The sequence below is a fragment of the Pelodiscus sinensis genome, chromosome 11, assembly GCF_052426305.1.
Source record: "Pelodiscus sinensis isolate ZL-2025 chromosome 11, ASM5242630v1, whole genome shotgun sequence".
NCBI classification, from domain to species: domain Eukaryota; kingdom Metazoa; phylum Chordata; order Testudines; family Trionychidae; genus Pelodiscus; species Pelodiscus sinensis.
This window is the reverse complement of record NC_143062.1, coordinates 43675915-43693545: the sequence shown is the minus strand read 5'-3', so window position 1 is coordinate 43693545 and position 17631 is coordinate 43675915. Positions and strand designations below refer to the sequence as shown.

At 42.8% G+C, this 17631-nt stretch overlaps 1 protein-coding gene across 3 annotated transcripts in view; it reads right to left on the bottom strand.

The window, feature by feature from the left end:
• UBA3 (ubiquitin like modifier activating enzyme 3) overlaps positions 1 to 17424 on the bottom strand; it is a 33593-nt gene extending 16169 nt beyond the window's left edge. Inside the window, exons 1-8 of one of the 3 annotated variants that reach the window (XM_075938566.2) lie at positions 17320 to 17424; positions 17145 to 17186; positions 14169 to 14289; positions 10519 to 10599; positions 7554 to 7636; positions 4584 to 4664; positions 2556 to 2599; positions 1878 to 1942 (exon numbers count right to left, since the gene is read on the bottom strand). In XM_075938566.2, the coding sequence (XP_075794681.1) occupies positions 1878 to 1942; positions 2556 to 2599; positions 4584 to 4664; positions 7554 to 7636; positions 10519 to 10599; positions 14169 to 14289; positions 17145 to 17186; positions 17320 to 17339 (537 nt within the window). In that variant the 5' untranslated portion in view covers positions 17340 to 17424. Of the gene's footprint in view, positions 1 to 1877; positions 1943 to 2555; positions 2600 to 4583; positions 4665 to 7553; positions 7637 to 10518; positions 10600 to 14168; positions 14290 to 17144; positions 17187 to 17305 lie in introns of all 3 variants that reach the window. The other 2 variants (XM_089781258.1, XM_075938567.2) reach the window with 2 other exon arrangements.
• Positions 17425 to 17631: the final 207 nt, after the last annotated feature.

Sequence of the window (17631 nt, the reverse complement as noted above, 5' to 3'; positions counted from 1 at the left end):
AGCCCTTGTTTAGAGAGAGGATGAGCAAGAGCACTTTGGAATTGTGTTGGAAAGACTGATTAACTACTGTAGCTATAAACATCTCGGCTGTGTCTACACTGGGCCACTTATTCCGGAAAATCAGCCGCTTTTCCGGAATAAGCTGCGAGCTGTCTACACTGGCCCTTGAATTTCCGGAAAAGCAACGATGCTCTACTGTACAAAATCAGCCACTATTCCGGAAAAACTATTCTGCTCCCGCTCGGGCATAAGTCCTTATTCCGGAACACTGTTCCGGAAAAGGGCCAGTGTAGACAGCCCAGTAGTCTTTTCCGGAAAAAAGCCCCGATCGTGAAAATGACGCTCGGGACTCTTTTCCGGAAAAGCGCGTCTACATTGGCCATGGACGCTTTTCCGGAAAAGCAGCCTGCCAATGTAGACGCTCCTTTTCCGGAAAAACTTAAAACGGAATACTATTCCGTTTTAAGCAGTTCCGGAAATTCATGCCAGTGTAGACACAGCCCTCAGGTTTACACATGCACTGAAATGATGCTGTTAAAGTCTTATTTAATTTACTGGAGATAGTGAAATTAAACCTATCCCTGCGATAGCTTGCTATATTCTATGGGGAATGCCTATAGACACAGTTATACAAATTACAAGTGCCATAATTTGTTCTGAGGTCTAGAGAGTTAAATGAGTTATCAAAATGTTACACAGAAGGCAGTGGTAGAGGCAGATTTTAAATTTAGGAAACCTTGGTTCTCATTCTCATGGTCAAGTCCCCTAGAGTTTGCTGCCTCTTGTCAGAGTATTACTTTAACTCAAGAAGTCCCATATCAACAAAGAATTAACTTTTGGGGACCAAATCACAAAACTTCAATGATTACTCATGTTTTGAATGAGCAGAATGTGGCCCTTTATGAATAATTTTTATCTGGCACCACTAGAATGCCATTGGAAAAAAAGCATAGTTGTCTCACTCGTGTACTATTAAATCCATAGTCCCCCAAAATAAAGTGTCAGAAAGTTAATAAAGACTATATCCCAAGTAATGTAAGATAAATGCAGAAAGCACACAAACAAACAAACAACAAAAAATCAAGAAACAGGAGGTATTTCTATCTTTAATTCTTCCTATTGAACGAATGAATAAACCCCAACACCGAGGAATAAAATGGTGAATAATAATGGAAAAACACTTTCTTCTGAATTCCCTTATTTATAGTCACTTTAAAACAAATAAAAGCAGGATCTAATTTTAAAGTGAATATAATGCTCTCTGAAGGTACTGGATTGATTACCTGGGAGACAGAACTCTGGTTTATTCACAGGACATTAGCATAGGAAGCAACAAGGCAAACTTCTCCATGCTGCCTATCACTGTATCTCATCTCTGGGCTAGAAGAACCAGGTCTAAATATGAGAGAGAATTAACTCTCCACGCTCTTTAACTCTTGACCTCACAAAACACAAAGGACAAAACTAGTGCCAATTATACTAGTGTTTTTTTGATGCAGATAGCTGTCCAGCCTGAATTGGAACTCATTATCTGTGAGCCACTCAAGAAAAAAGGATGACCTGCCTTTGGTGGCCTGAAAATCCATTTGTAATTTACACGTTAAACTTTCAACTTGTGGCATGTAATAAAGTGCTGTATATTTCAGTCATGATTCACAGGGAGTCAGTGGTGTAACTTCATACATCAAGATTACAATATACTCAAATATGAAATATAATGGAAAATGTAGGTATTTACCAATATATCTCCACCAGTTTTACAATGCTATCACCTATTGTTTTACATATTGCTATATATTGCATGAAGTTGTTCAAATTTAGCTAACTATACTCAAATAATAATGATTAACTTAGAAAGTTCAAAATAAAGCCTTTACCAGCATGCCATTTATCCATCTTCTTGCAATTATAGAGTCCAGCCCACATACAATAATATGAAATTCTAGAAGAGAAAAATGTAATTTTCAATGTATTTTCCTTTAATCAATATATTTTACTCACAGGAATGAAATTAACTTCCTACGTAGTCTTTCAGAAAGTTTCACAATAAAAGGTCTGGCTTCTAGTGAATAATATTTTCTACCCAATCAAAAGAAACAATGAAACATGAACAATTCAACTGACTAAAGATGTTAAAATGTGTTAATTTCTGTGAATGTGTAACTGCTGAAATTTACAGCAGTTATACACTGACATTCAGGAGGCCAGGTGGGAGCTAGTGCTCGTGGAGAGCCAATTTTTAAGCCAGATCCCTGCGAACACTGGCTGCAGCTTGCCTCCTCGCCTTTCTTTCGCCCCCCCACCCCCATCAGAGGCAGCAGCATGCGTGGGGGAGATGAATGACAGGGAGAGGTGACTCCGCTTAAAAACTGGCTCCCTGTACATACCGCCTGACCCCCCCCCCTTAGGATTAACTGATTGCTCGCTGGTTAATTGTGTAAATGAGTACACATTCACACCACAACTGTCTGCCATTTTTGGTTAAATCATCAGAAACTACAGTGCTTTCTCAAAATATAATTTGGAGAATTTGTATATTAGCAAATGCTACTTACGTCGATAGAAAGTTTCATCCATATCCTGAATTTTTTTAAAATGTCTGAATGTATATGCAGTAAAGGAATTCTATTATGGTAATTAATACGTTACAGAATTATAACCAAATCTAGGTTAACGAATACATAGTCAGTAAATCCCAATATTTAATATATCTTTATATATATGGCCCTACTAATCTATTATATATTTGAGAGAGTTTGTGTTTGTCCGTCTGTGAGTCTGTCCATCTGAGTCCATTTGTTCAAGAACTCCTCCTAATGGGTAAAAACTAAGATCACTAAATTTGGTATACAGCTTCCTCTTAGCATAACTTAAAGCAAGGTCAGGGTTTGGTTGCGCCATAACAATAGGATGTGTGTTAGGGATGTAAAAGGTTAACTGGCAAGCATTAGCCTTGTTACCAGTTAACCAGAGGGACAGATGGCGTAGCAGGACCCCACCAGCCAGAGCAGCTTGTGGCATCACGGCTGGCTGGACCACAGCTACTGGGTTAAACGGTTAAATTATTACAATTTTATCATTTAACTGGTTAACTTTTTTAATGCATATTTACATACTTAATTTGCATGGAATGCAATTGTTTCTCATCAAAGAAAAGAAAGGTGTGCGATAGCAGGGACAATTATACTCACAAATGACCATGGGGGCAAACAAGCACCCAGGCCCCAGGGGGAACAGCTGAGGACAGGCCAGTGAGTGGGCTGTGCTGTCCCCATTGCTCCGAGCCAGCTTTGGGGAGAAGCCAACAGCTGCCTCCACACCATGCCCTGAGTACCCTACACCTCCCAACTCCTGCATCCCCATTCTCTGTCCTTCGCCCCTCCTCATTCCCCAACCTTGAATCCTATACCCCAACACTCTCAACTTCTTGACTTGAGACCCACACAACTCCAAGTCGCTGTCTCGTCGCTTGCACCCTCTCTCCCCTGAAGGAACCAAGCAACACCACGTAAGTCTTCTAGTATTTTATTTTAGAGTAGTGATCAGAAGCCTCTTAATTCCTGGAAATTCCTGGACTGAAGTTAGGACCATGAAAGCTAAGATGACAACAGTAGTAGCCCATCTGGACAGTGCTATCTAGTCTCTTCACTTCCATATTCCTTTAAAGGCGACAATGAGCATGATCTGAGCTTAAGTGCATAGAAGGGCAGTGAAAAAAAGGAAATCTAAAGTAGAGCAATAAGGTTAAATTGGGAGTACCCTGTTCCCAGGGTCAACTCTACCAAAGTAAGCTATCAGGGATGCATGAAAAAGGAAGCAGGGGAGAATTCTATGTTGAGGAAAACCAAAGAAGAAGAAAGATAAAGAGGAAGAGACAAGAGTCTGCACAAGAAAAATCAGACCAGCGAATAAAAGTGTGGTACAAAGAAACAGGCTAAGCACCAAAAACGACATCACTTTAGGTCCAAAAGTCAATGCTGGTGCGGTGCCAGTCAAAATGTCAAACACAGCCATAGTCTAAAAAGGTTCAAAGCAACACAGAAAAATGTTTAAGAAAACATTAAGCTTTCCAAAAAGGAGGCCAATGGAAAGAATAATGAATTCTGCCAAGTTTCTGCTTGCTGCCTGTTAAGAAGAAACCAAATGGTGTGTAAAGGTGTGTCCCTTTAACACACCCTGAGCAGAATGCATGAGGATATACTTAGATGCTGGTTTAACCACAACACACACACAGCTATCTATTTATAGCTTGTGATCCCAGGAGTTTCCATTCTGGCAATATCCCTTTTATGTTTTTCAAAAATATTACATTCTAGCTCATGAACAGCTTTATGTTCACCAGATTCTTACTACATTCTATAATGAACAACACAATACATACACCAAAAACTACTTCTGTGCTCATGCACACTTCTGTGGTTCTACAAGATAATACACAGTGGAAAAGAACATAAGCGATTAGTCCGTTTAGTAAGTTATTTTCTGAATGAAAATAAGTTATTTGATTCTTTAAAATTACATAGCCTGACCACCGACAGCAATCAATGAACTTCCATGGCTACTACTTCTCTAGAAAAGGATACGGTACCACAGCACAATTAGGAACTCGGTTGTTTAGAAATTCTGCTGCAACTTCTGCTTTAGGTCGTCCTACATCTTTGGGTCTGCAAAAAATAAAGTGCTTCTAAAATTCTTAGTCTAATAGCACACATTAAAAATCTAGCAGCAGATACTATTAAGGTGTATTCCTATAATTTATTAAATGGTTTTCATTTATAAGCTTCAGACATGAGACTAAACCAGAGGTTCTCAATCGGTGGGCCACTTGCAGCCCAATTATCTCACAGCTGCAGCCAGTTATGTGCTAAAAAAATTCAAAATTTGCTGCTCTGGTCTGATAAGGGTGGGGCTGGCCGGGGGGAAAGACAGAGTCTGGCAGCCTGCTCCTCCAGCATGACATTGGTGAATGCCCCGGGGAGCGGGCAGCAGCAGGCAGGAGAATGTAGTAATTTACTTGTATGTATACAGGCAGTCCCCGGGTTACGCGGATCCGACTTATGTCGGATCCGTACTTACGAATGGGGCTTTTCTCGCCCCGGAGGATGCGGGCAGTGGGCCCGCCCAGACGCGCCGCGGTCCAGCCGCCCGCCTCCTCCAGGGCGAGAAAAGCTGCTCCGCGTCTCCCTGGTCTGCTGGGGGGGAGGAGGGAGGCAGCCCCCCCCCCCCAGCAGACCAGGGAGACGCGGAGCAAAGCCGTGGAGGACATGGGCGGTGGGACCGCGGTGCATCTCGGTCCCGCCGGTCGCGTCTCCCTGCTCTGCTGGGGGCTGGAGGGGGGGCGCAGCTAGTGCGGCCCCCCCCCCCCCAGCCCCCCAGCAGACCAGGCTTTTCTTGCGGACGCCTGTGGTAGAGCAGCTGGGGCGCTGCCAGTTGATCCCGCAGCGCCGCTATCACATTACTGAATTGGAGGGAAGCAGCCAGATCACTGATGCACCCCTAGGTGGGGGTGTTGGCCCCAGAAATTGGTATGAAAGGGAGCCATGTGGGGTATTGAATGGGAGCTTATTGTTTGTTAATCTTATGTACGCTATTTATGTGAGTGTATAATGTCTGTGAGAGTAGATAGGAATCTGTAATCTGTGTGGAAGCTGAATATTTCTCTGAATGTGGTTAAGCATGGCTATGGACAGGCTGAGTAGCAAAGCCCTGTGGAACAATGGCTCTCAATAGGCTATGGACACACCCAAAGAATGGGGTTTGTCACCTGAGGGCAGCCAGCAGGGAACATAGAGAGTGGCCTCTGACCAGGTGACTTGCTGCATACAAGAAGAGGCCTGGGAGGAGGTATAAAGAGGCCATGCGGTCGATGCCATTTTGTTCTCAGCTCAGCACTTCATCCCAGAGGCAGCACTGCAGGGATCGAAGAGCCCGGAAGACCTGTGAACCCATCCTGATCTTAGGATGTGCAATAAGAACTTTTAAACCAGCAGCTGCAACACCTCTGCTAGAGCCTGCATCGAGAACTGGGAGATTCGGTGCATGTAACATACTGTACTTTAATAACCTTACTCTCATGCTTTTCTTTATTGTAATAATAAACCTTTAGATATATATTCTAAAGGATTGGCCCAGCGTGATTAGTGGGTAAGGTCCAGAGGGTAAATTGACCAGGGATCTGTGGCTGGTTTCTTGGAACCGGACAGAACTTGTTCGGGGTAGGTGGGATTGGGTGCTAGGACCCCCCCCCCCCCCCACCTGTGTATGAGGCCCGGGGCCATCTGGGGCACGGATATTGCTGGGGTGTCGGAGGGGTTTTGCTCGGGAGGCTTCAGGCAGGCAGCTGAAGCGCTCTGTGGGACTGGTTTGTGGCCTGTGTGGAGAGGTCACCAGTCAGGGGCTGTAAGGAGCCCCGGATTCGAGCAATTCGCCCTGAGCGGACGCCCTCAGCTGTGCCCAGACACGGCCCGGTCCATCACAGCCGCTCCTCAGCACTACTGGACCAACCCAGCAGCACCCCAGCTGCTCTGCCCCAGGCGTCCTGATTCAGCCGCTGCTGGTCAGTTTCAGCAGCGGCTGAATCAGGACGCCTGGGACAGAGCAGCTGGGGTGCTGCCGGGTTGGTCCAGTAGCACTGAGGAGCGGCGCTACTGGACCAATCCAGCAGCACCCCAGCTGCTCTGCCCCAGGTGTCCCCAAGTGTTGCTCTGCCCCGGTCTTCCTGGAATCAGCCGCTGATCAGTTTCAGCAGCAGCTGACTTGGGGACACCTAGGGTAGAGCAGCTGGGGTGCTGTGGGGTTGGTCCCCGCAGCGCCCCAGCTGCTCTGTCCCAGACGTCCAGATTCAGCTGCTGTTGAAACTGATCCGCGGCTGATTCCAGGAAGCCCGGGGCAGAGAAACTCTGCCTCGGGCTTCCTGTAGTCAGCCGCTGGTCAGTTTCAGCAGCGGCTGAATCTGGATGCCAGTTCCGACTTACATACAAATTCAACTTAAGAACAAACCTACAGTCCCTATCTTGTACGTAACCCGGGGACTGCCTGTAAAGGATGTTGGTGCGGGGGGTTAATGGCACACCTCCAAACAACAGCTTTCATATGGTTTAAAATAGTATTTCACATTTATCTATGTCTACAAAACAGTATTTAAGAAAGTACTTAAAGTTGTGAACTAGCAAGATGAAGATGCTTGCTATACAGGCTAATACAATAACGATAATCTTGCACATATTAACCAACATATTTTAAGAGATGATAATCTCCATTTATTGCCTTGCATCTTTTCTAGCCACTGAAACTTGTGAAAATTGATTTCAACCCAAAACACTAACAATTTAGAACAGTAAAAATTTTAGATTCACTTTGCATAGGTGCAAGACACTACAAAAAGTGCAAAGCAGTGAAGAGCCAGGCTCCCAGTTTAATTGAGAATGAGTATTTCCTAGATATGAAAAATTAGCTAGCAATGCTGATGACTAGAGTAAACAGACACGACATCTAATACATATGCCTTTTGCTTACAATTCTAAGAACATATAAATCATGAAAATATCACTTACCGAAACAAAAATTGCCTATTCAGATTAGAAACATCTATAGTATCCATGTCAATAACATGGATTTGTCTAAAACCAGACAATGCCTGTGGAAATAAAGTAAAGCTTAGAAGAGGAAACAAGTTCCCTATAACTTGCCAATAAAACAATCCAAATGCTAAAGAATTCATAAAAAACAGCCTCTGAAGGAATCTATAAATTTGTTCAACTGCATCCAGAGATTGGCAAATGGATATAAACAACATGGAAGCTGGTGACTTTTTTCCTGCAATAAACATACTAATGTTAGTCTAACAAAAGAAGTATGAGATGTCACAAATTTAGCCAGTGTATTCTGAAGTAACAAAGGGCTGACTACACTAGCTCTTAAGTTAGTCTTGAGTGTAAAAAGAACTTGACTCCCGCCCCAACTAACATAAGTTTTACTGAAAGAAGCACCAACATAGCTACCATTACTTGTTGGCTGTGATTTAATTATGCTGACAGTACGGCTGTCTCCCACTCTGCATAGCTACAAGGATACCTAACAGTGATACAGATGCAGCAGTACAACTACGTCGCTGTAAGGTCTCTAGAGTAGACAGAAACTAGCACTTCATGCTTTAGGGCAGCGGTTCTCAAACTTTTAGGGCTCTGGAGCCCTTTACATGTGTAAAAATTTATGCGGAGCCCCAGCAGTCCACTGATTGTGTGTGTTGTACCTATCGATGTTTCCAGTTTGTCAACCTTGTGGAGCCCCTGGGGCTCCGCGGAGCACAGTTTGAGAAACACTGCTTTAGGGAAATCTCACTTTAAAATTGGTTTTGCAAAAGTAGGATGAGAAATTATCTGAAATATTAGTGTTATAATGCTTATGTGATAAGTAACAGCATATTACATGCATTTTTGTAAGTAACACATTTGAATTTAGGTGCAGTCATTTGCTGGTTAAAATGCTTATTACAAAACCTGGTACTTGGAAAACCTGGATTAAATAGATTAGAAGTGGTCAAAATATGTTTTGAATTTAGAACACGATTAAGAATAAGCCATTCACATTTAGTAGTTTCATTTTAGCCCATCTGTCTGCAGTACAAGATGGCAATATGCGGATTTACAGTACAAATGGTACCATCACAACCACAGCAGATAGAATTTTTTAAAATAAAGCCAGGCTTTGCAAAAGAGTAAACTCGGCAGAATTATTTTAATATGTTTATATCTCACCTACGTGGTTCAGAAATGTTCAAGCAAAAAGTTAATTCTGTTGCAATTGTAAATATTTTTAATAACCATTACTGTTAAGATAAATCTATGTCTGTGCTCGAATCACAGCTGAAAAATAACCGTGAAGAGCTTACAGTCAAAACTGAAGTACAACCACCAGTGAAAAAACATCTCATTATCTGACAACTCCGCAAGCTAAAGCTCCCTGCCACTGAAAATCTGCCCAATCCTGGTGCTAGGCCAGCCCATCATCATCAGAACAACCATACTGGGTCAGACCAATGGTCCATCTTGCCCAGTATTCTGTCTCTGTAATCAAAAATGGAATTAAAGCATAGTAGCGTCCACAAAATTATTGTGGGGCTGATCGAGTAATTTAACGATAATGCCTTGACACGATCACGCAAAAGACTTGGGTCTGAATTGGAATAATATTCAATAGTTTCACACATATGAAACATTATTTGACATTAAAAATGAACACCAAGAAGCCATATTATATAAACTAGGGATGTGAACAGATAACAGATAGGGATGTGAACAGATAACCAGTTAGCCTCACCCTTAAATGGGAACGTGGCAGGCGGCTGAGCCAGCATCCCTTCCACGCCCCCGCCCCACCTCTTTGCCGTTTCCGACCCAGCTCTGGGCTGCCGGTCCCTGCCCACAGCGCAGGGGTAGCTCCAGCGCAACTGTGGCAGGTGGAGGCGGCCAGGCCGCTCCAGTCCAGCAGGCTGGAATAGCATCCCCACCCACCCCCATTTAATCAGTTAACTAATTAAGTAGGATTTTACATCCCTAATATTAATTCTAATAATGCTGTATTCAAAGCACTAAACATAAATTAAAATCTATTTTGTAAAGTAGAAGAACGTGTTCTTAGGCAACAGTAGCAAGTGAGAATTTAACAGTGGATATCCGAGTGCTGCTTGTTCAACTTATTTCACTAGATAATGCTCAATTGTTACTAAGTCCACTCAAAAGTCTACAGAAAATTAAGTTACATTTTAAATTGAACCATCAGTATTTAACATACTTAAATTGTGTTTTGTACCACCTATTTCACTTGCTACAGTGAATCTCAGTGTAACTTGAAACTACAGCACTAGGAATGTAAGTGACTAGTTGACTATCTGATAAGCATAATCTTATCAGATAGTCAAGTAGGGACTCAACTAGTCATTTCCCCCCACATGCTAAAAGTGGGGGAAGAAGCCAGGAGTGGGGAGGGGGCAGCAAGAGAGAAAGAAGGAAGTGGTGTTAGGGGGAGCCAGCTTAAAAGCAAGTTCCCCCCATCACCATCTCCACGGGGGAAGGGGAGGCAAAGGTGCAGCGAGGGACTGGGTATGAGCTTGGACAACTGATTTACAGCTCCCATCTGGTCCCGAGGCGCTTCAGCCGTTTAAATGTAATAAGAGCCCAGCGGCACTTAATACACTTAAAGGGCAGAGCCGCAGTGAGGTTAGCTCCCACTGCTGCAGCTCTGCACTTCCCTCATTATCGACTAATCAATGGAAATTCCATCGATTAGTTGATTAATTGATTAAATGCAATGTAACATCCCTATACAACACCTCTTCTGATCCCCGAAAGAACTTTTTCAGAGCAAAGAAACAAGCAGGAGGACACTTAAGCTATCATCTTCCAAACACTTTCACAGACGAATGAGATGACAGAGCATAAATCAGTCAAAGGGAATGAATAGTCTCCTGAGTAAAGGAATAGGATCCCAAAAAACAAACAGGAAAATGAAAGTAATTACCAGATTTTTCAGTAGTTCACATCCTAATCCTCCAGCTCCAATAACTAGAACTTTACATGTGTTTAACAAAAAGTCGAGAGGCTGTAGAGAATGAAAAAGGAATATTAATATACTGAATAGAAGGAAACTAGTATTTTCCCACCACATCATAAAACATACAATTAACTTACGACTTCTAAGCACCTAATAAACTTTTCTTTGATATTGGACTTCAATAATTTTTCAGTCCATGCTATTCTTAAACCTTAACTTTAGTAAATAAAACATTTGTTGATTTCAATATTTCCCTCATTTTTCCTATTTAATTATGCTTTTCAGCCCCAAAATAATTTTTTTCAAGATACAATGGCGCGTTTCTCCTGTCCAAAAGGTTTTGCTACCACACAATACAAAATGAAATAAACCAAGAGACAGAAAATATTGCTGGCCTAAAGTGTAGTGAAATAGTTGCAGCACTGGATAATTATGTTCTGTGAACTGTTCCACCAGTATTTATCTTGAACTAAAAACTGATGGAACAATACCCTAAAGATAAAAAGTAATGAAAGAAATATTCCTGATGATAAACCAGAACTGTGAAATGCACTGAAAAAAAGAGAGAGAGAAATGACACCGCACCCCCCCCCCCCCAAGCAATTAAAAAAAAACAGATTTTTTAAAAAAATAAAGGCAAAATGCATTAAAAAAAGATAACAAAAGCACAGGCTGAGAATTCAAAATAAAAATGAGAAGTAGGAAAAGGAAGAAAAAAAGGTAAAAAATAAGAATTATTGTAAAGTGAAAAACCAGTGTAGGAGAAAAAATGATCAGCTAAAAAGGGACCAGGAAGTGTTCATAAGAAAAAAAGGAGAAGAGATACAGAGATGAAGGAACACAAATTAGTGGGGAGGAGGGAGCAAAATAAATTAAACTCACACACTCATTTTGCTATTTACTTTTTAATTTTTTGTTTGTGCAAAGACTAGCTTATGCATATCACAACTGACGTGATTGTGACACATGGACTCATAGCAACAGTTAAAATACTTATTCCTCCTTCAAATATGGAATTTAAGAGCGGCTTGCTCCATTTAAAAAGCAGAGGCGCAGAATCTGGGACCAGGAGCACACGAGGATTAGCGTCTATGATGAGGTAACTGGCTCGGTGGACATGGGAAAGTCAGTGGATAGGATATACCTTGACTTTAGCAAAGCTTTTGATACGGTCTCCCACAATATTCTTGCCAGCAAGTTAAGGAAGTATGAATTGGATAGATGGACTGTAAAATGGACAGAAAGCATGCTAGACTGTCGGGCCCAATGGGTAGTGATCAACAGCTCGATGTCAGGTTAGCAGTCAGTTTCTAGTAGAGTGCTCCAAGGATTTGTTCTAGGGCCGGTTTTGTTCAACATCTTTATTACTGACCTGGATGAGGTGATGGATTGCACCCTCAGCAAGTCTGCGGATATGACTAAGATAGGGGGAAGAGGCAAATATGCTGGTGGGCAGGAATAGAGTCCAGAGTGACCTAGACAGATTAGAGGATTAGGACAAAAGAAATCTGATGAGGTTCAACAACAAGTGTAGAGTCCTGCACTTGTGATGGAAGAATCCCAAGCATTGTTACAGGCTGGGGACTAACTGGCTAAGTAGGAGTATGTCTACACTACCACCCTAGTTTGAACTAGGGTGGTTAATGTAGTCAATCGAAGTTGCAAATGAAGCCCGGGATATAAATATCCCGGGCTTTATTTGCATCTTGCCGGGCGCTGCCATTTTTAAATCCCCGGTAGTTCAGACTCCGTGCCCGCGGCTACACGCGGCACAGAGTAGGTAGTTCGAATTAGGTTTTCTAATTTGAACTACCGTTACTCCTCGTGGTTCATGGAACAAGGTGTAATGGTAGTTTGAATTAGAAAGCCTAATCGAACTACCTACTCCGTGCCACGTGTAGCCGCGGGCACGGAGTCCGAACTACCGGGGATTTAAAAATGACAGCACCCGGCAAGATGCAAATGAAGCCCGGGATATTTAAATCCTGGGCTTCATTTGCAACTTCGATTGACTACATTAACCACCCTAGTTCGAACTAGGGTGGTAGTGTAGACATACCCTAGCAGTTCTGCAGAAAAGGACCTGGAGATTACACTGGATGAGAAGCTGGATATGAGTCAACAGTGTGCCCTTGTAGCCAAAAAGGCTAATGGCATATTAGGTTGCATTAGGAGGAGCATTGCCAGCAGATCTAGAGAAGTGATTATTCCCCTTTATTCGGCTCTGGTGAGGCCACATCTGGAGTATTGTGTCCAGTTCTGGACCCCCCACTATAGAAAGGATGTGGATGCACTGGAGAGGGTCCAGTGGAGGGCAACCAAAATGATTAGGGGGCTGGAGCACATTACCTATGAGAAAAGGCTGAGAGATTTGGGTTTGTTTAGTCTGCAGAAGAGACGAGTGAGGGGGGATTTGATAGCAGCCTTCAACTTCCTGAAGGAAGGTTCCAAAGAGGATGGAGAAAGGCTGTTCACAGTAGTGACGGATGGCAGAACAAGGAGCAATGGTCTCAAGTTACAGTGGAGGAGGTCTAAGTTGGATATTAGGAAAAACTATTTCACTAGGAGGGTGGGGAAGTACTGGGATGGGCTATGAGTACTAGGGAGGTGGTGGAATCTCCATCCCTAGAGGTTTTTAAGTCTCGGCTTGACAAAGCCCTGGCTGGGTTGATTTAGTTGGGATTGGTCCTGCCTTGGGTAGGGGGCTGGACTTCATGACCTCCTGAGGTCTCTTCCAGCTTTATGATTCTATGAGTCAGCTGATTCCAGGCTTGTGTCCGGTACTCTACTGTGCCTCTTCCTACCCTGTCCCTCTGCGGAGACCATTTTGGGGGGGAGGGGGAAACCAGCTTTTAAGCTGGCTCCCCCCAGCATCAGTTCCTGCTCCCCACTCTTGCTGCTGAGAAGCAACTAGTCGAGTACTGACTCGATTAGCATATGCTTATAGGGTAACTGAATGCTCGCTAGCATCCCTAATGTTAAATATAAACTACCAAAAAAAAAAAAAAAAGAAAGTTCAAAAAAAGATTTGTCAAGATAAAAAAACTGTTTCTGTGCTGGTTTCATTTACATTAAGATATCTAAAAGTAGCCTTTTTCTTCTGCATGCTAAAGTTTCAAAGCTGTATTAAGACAACGTTCCCATGCAAACTTTTGAAAGAACCATCAAGTTTTGTTTAGTTACAAACATTTTAGTTATGAACAATCTCCATTCCCAAGGTATTCATAACTCTGAGGTTCTACTGTACTATGACGACTTTTTATCTTAACTCCTTATTAATCTAGACGATAATTCCTCAGTGCACCCCAAATAACTTAAAATCAGTAGAAAGTTACTATTTTCCAGCTGGAATTCCAGGAAGTACCTCACATGCACTGTACAACTTATGTCTATATTATTGAAAAAGATCAGAGCTAATGAAGTGAGAAAATGAAGAAGTCCATTTACAACATTTTACTTTATTTTAAAATCACCATTCTATTTATTCACGTTAAACACACATTTGTACATGCATTTTTAGTTACCTTGCGTTGCTGGATAGTACCCCAATAAATGTGTTTATATTAGTTTGTAAAAAACCACTACAAACATTTTTATTTAAAATAAACAGTTCTCACTTGAGTGCCTGGCTCGAAATCAGGGTGTGTGAATGGTCCAGATCGCTCGAGGAACTTCTTTACATGGTTCCAGCGACCTTCCCAGTCTCCAGTGTCCCCACACCCACCATCAACAGCCATTCTGCATAGAACACAGTAAATTCAGCTGAAAAAATCAGTAAATAAAATGCCATACCTCTACAACTTGTTTCCCATCAGTTGGCCTAAAAGAAAACCAAACTATGGTCTAATCCTGCAAACCTGTTCATAACTCTTTAACATTACTCCAGTTGTGGTTAAGCATTTCTGTAAACGTTTGCAGGACTGTAGAAACTAGAGAGTATCTTTGAAATTATAGAGCAATACCATTAACTACATACCAAAGTCAAACACAGGCATACCTATAATCAGCTAAAAGGGACCTGGAAAAAAAAGTGAGTATGCTCTTTTGTTGTTTATTTCTGATGTATAAAGAATGCCTGAAAGAATTTTTTCTCTCCTCTTTTTCCTCTGAAATAAATGCCAATTCCTGTATTCCTTTCCTTAGTCAAACTTCTTAGATATGTCATATAGGCATAGTAGGTGCTCTCAGCACTTCACAGCAGGAGTAAAACATTAATAGTTTTCCTTCCATGCATTTTACAAATGCATCAACAGAAATGCCAATAGTTTGAATAAAAGTATTTTCATCTCAATTAACAAGGTGCCACTTTCATTGTAGCTATTTCCAGTTAAGCAAGATATTCCAGAGCAGACAATTTGAAATTCTAATATAAGCACTTGTAAAATTATTTGCATTTTCTTTGAAACTTTAAGGAATTCTTTTACATCAAAAAGAGGCCATAACTCATTTTCCTCTCTTTGCAGGTCACTTTTAGTAGTTCATATTTAAATTAATTTTTAATTTAGATCTCAAAATATCTTGTTGGAATACTTCAGAACCAGTATACTCACTTCAATATTGCTTTTAAGGACCAATGTCTCATATTAGATTATTCAGTGAATAACCTTTCTTGCTGAAAAAGTATAACTCCCATTTTATAATTTAGCTCAACTCCACCTCTATAATTACTATTCAGTGTTAACAAGAGCAGCACAAATTTTAAAATAGTTTTACAGCCTTAAATATGCACAGTCAACTTTGACATACCCAAGAAATGTAGTTTGTTTTGCCAAAAAAAAAAAAAAAAAAAAAAAAAGAGGAAAAACTGTATAGCCTTTTTCAAAATTCAAGACATGGACAATTGGGTTAAATCTATTGTAATTTTATTTGATACATTTTTAAAAATAATCTATAGCCCTGCAAAAGACTTTTTATAATTTGGGAACAACAACTTGAAGTAAATAAAGTGTAATCCCCTCCCTTCAAACTGGATTTGCTTGAAGATTTCACACAGTCAGCATTTTGACTGTTTTTAGACAGTTTGCTGAATTCATCCCTGGAGGTAACTATCAAAATCTATAGAGTTACATCAATTACAAAGGACTTATTAAAAAGTAGTACACGATAAAAAGGTTTTGCAATTGTAATTTGCTTTACTTTCTTCTGCAGTATGTACAAGTCACACTCCCTTTTTTGACTCTTAGCTCTATGGATATGCCTGTTGTACACTGGTTCTTAGCATCCGTGGTGACCAAAGAAAATGAGAGTCTCATAGGTGTTTTTAACTTATTTTATTTGTGCCACAAACATCAATCTGTATCCTATGCACTGTAATTTTAAAAATCTGCTGGAAATAAGCACAGAGCTATGGTGGCATTAAGAACAGAATTTTCTGTGTTTTTTACATATAGTCTAAATGTATCCATTGTCCAACTGTTTTGGGGAAGAGGAGAGAGAGAATTACATTTTTCTTAATTTACAGTTAACTGTAGGCAGTAAGATTTGGTGTCAAGTAAGACACTTTGGTATTTGACAAATCTGTTTGAAATGAGTTTTTTTTTTTAAATTTATTTTTATAGTCTTCATTCTCTAGCTAGTTTTTTTTTTATTAAGGAGCTTTCAATTCACTGTTTCAATTTCTCCTCCTTAATTTTCCATGTAATTTTAACTGTCACCATCACAGTCCTTACGCTGTCCCAGGTCCCACACTCTTTCTTGCTCCCTTCCAATTTCCAAACAGATTCTGTAACAGCATGCACCCAATATGCCTAAGAACTTCTGTGACCCCACCCCGAATTTACACATGCAATGTCTGTGAGCCTGCCTCTCAAAACTAAGTAGTTAGGTATATTTTGTGATCTTTAAGGAGAGGGATGCAAGCAGAGGGAGGGATACAGCTTGAGGGTCCCCATATATTATTATTATTATTGTTTGGGAGTGAGGACAGGCGCATAGGGGTTGAGGTTTTAATAAGCAAAGGCAGCTCTTCTGTAGCCTAGGTCTTTAAATCTTGGCAGCCAAAACAGCCACCTTCTCAGGCCTCTCCCAAGCAGCCCAGCCTCTCCCAGCACTGCCAGGCCATACTCATGCCAAGCTTCCAGCACCCCAAGCACTAGCCCCCTCTCCACAGATTCCCCTTTCCCAATCCACAGCGCAAGCCCCTTTTTGCACCAACAAGCCCGCACTAACTCATCCCACAGCAGCTTCCTCCAGACCCGAAGCTACAGCTCCTGCCAGCCCCTGCCCCATCCCTCGGCACCATCCCTCACCCTATACTTCCAGTTCTCCCAAACCCACATTCACAGAAACTACCTGGCCCTGCTGCCACCCCCCCATCTAGTTCACTTGATGGGGCCCAGCAGGCTGCCATAGCTCAGTATCCAGATCTCGACTTCCCCCCTCCCCCCACTCAGACACCTGCCAGTAACTGCCCGCTGAGGCCCCGCACCCCTCCCCGCCCCGCCTCCAGGCACCGCCACCCTACTGGGCTTCGCACTAGCCCATCCCCCAGCCACTTCCTCCAGCCCCACAGCTCCCCCCCCCCCCGCAGCTCCCCCTCCCCCCCCCCCGGCAGCCCAGCCCTACGCTGCCCCGCAGCCCGGCCCCACACTAACCCATCCGCCAGCAGCTCCTCTATCCTCCTTCTTTTCTTCTCCCTAAAAGAGAGAGAATAAAAGAAGGGTCAGTCTCGCGCTACCGAGCCCCGAGGAGAGGGAGCCCGGGGCCCACCGAGCCCCGAGGGGGGGGGGGAGAAAGGGAGGGGAACTACACACACACAGCGCGACTTACGGCTCCTCGCCATCCGCCATAGCTCCCTCTGCTTCCCACAATGCCGCGCGGCGCCGCGCCTCTATGGGCGCCGCTTAGCTAGAGCGCCAACTGACGTAGGCGGAGGGGGGGCATAGAGAGCAGCTCGGAGGATAGAGCGTCCGCCGTTGCACTCGAGCAGGGGAGAGCGCCCCCCGGAGGGAGTCCCCAGCCTTGCACAGGTCCCCTCCGAACGCCTCGCTCTACCCCGGCAGCTCGCCCAGGGCCAGAGCCCCAGCACGTCTCACTCTTGGCAAATTGTGGGGCACGGGCCTCCGAGGCACATTCCTCCTC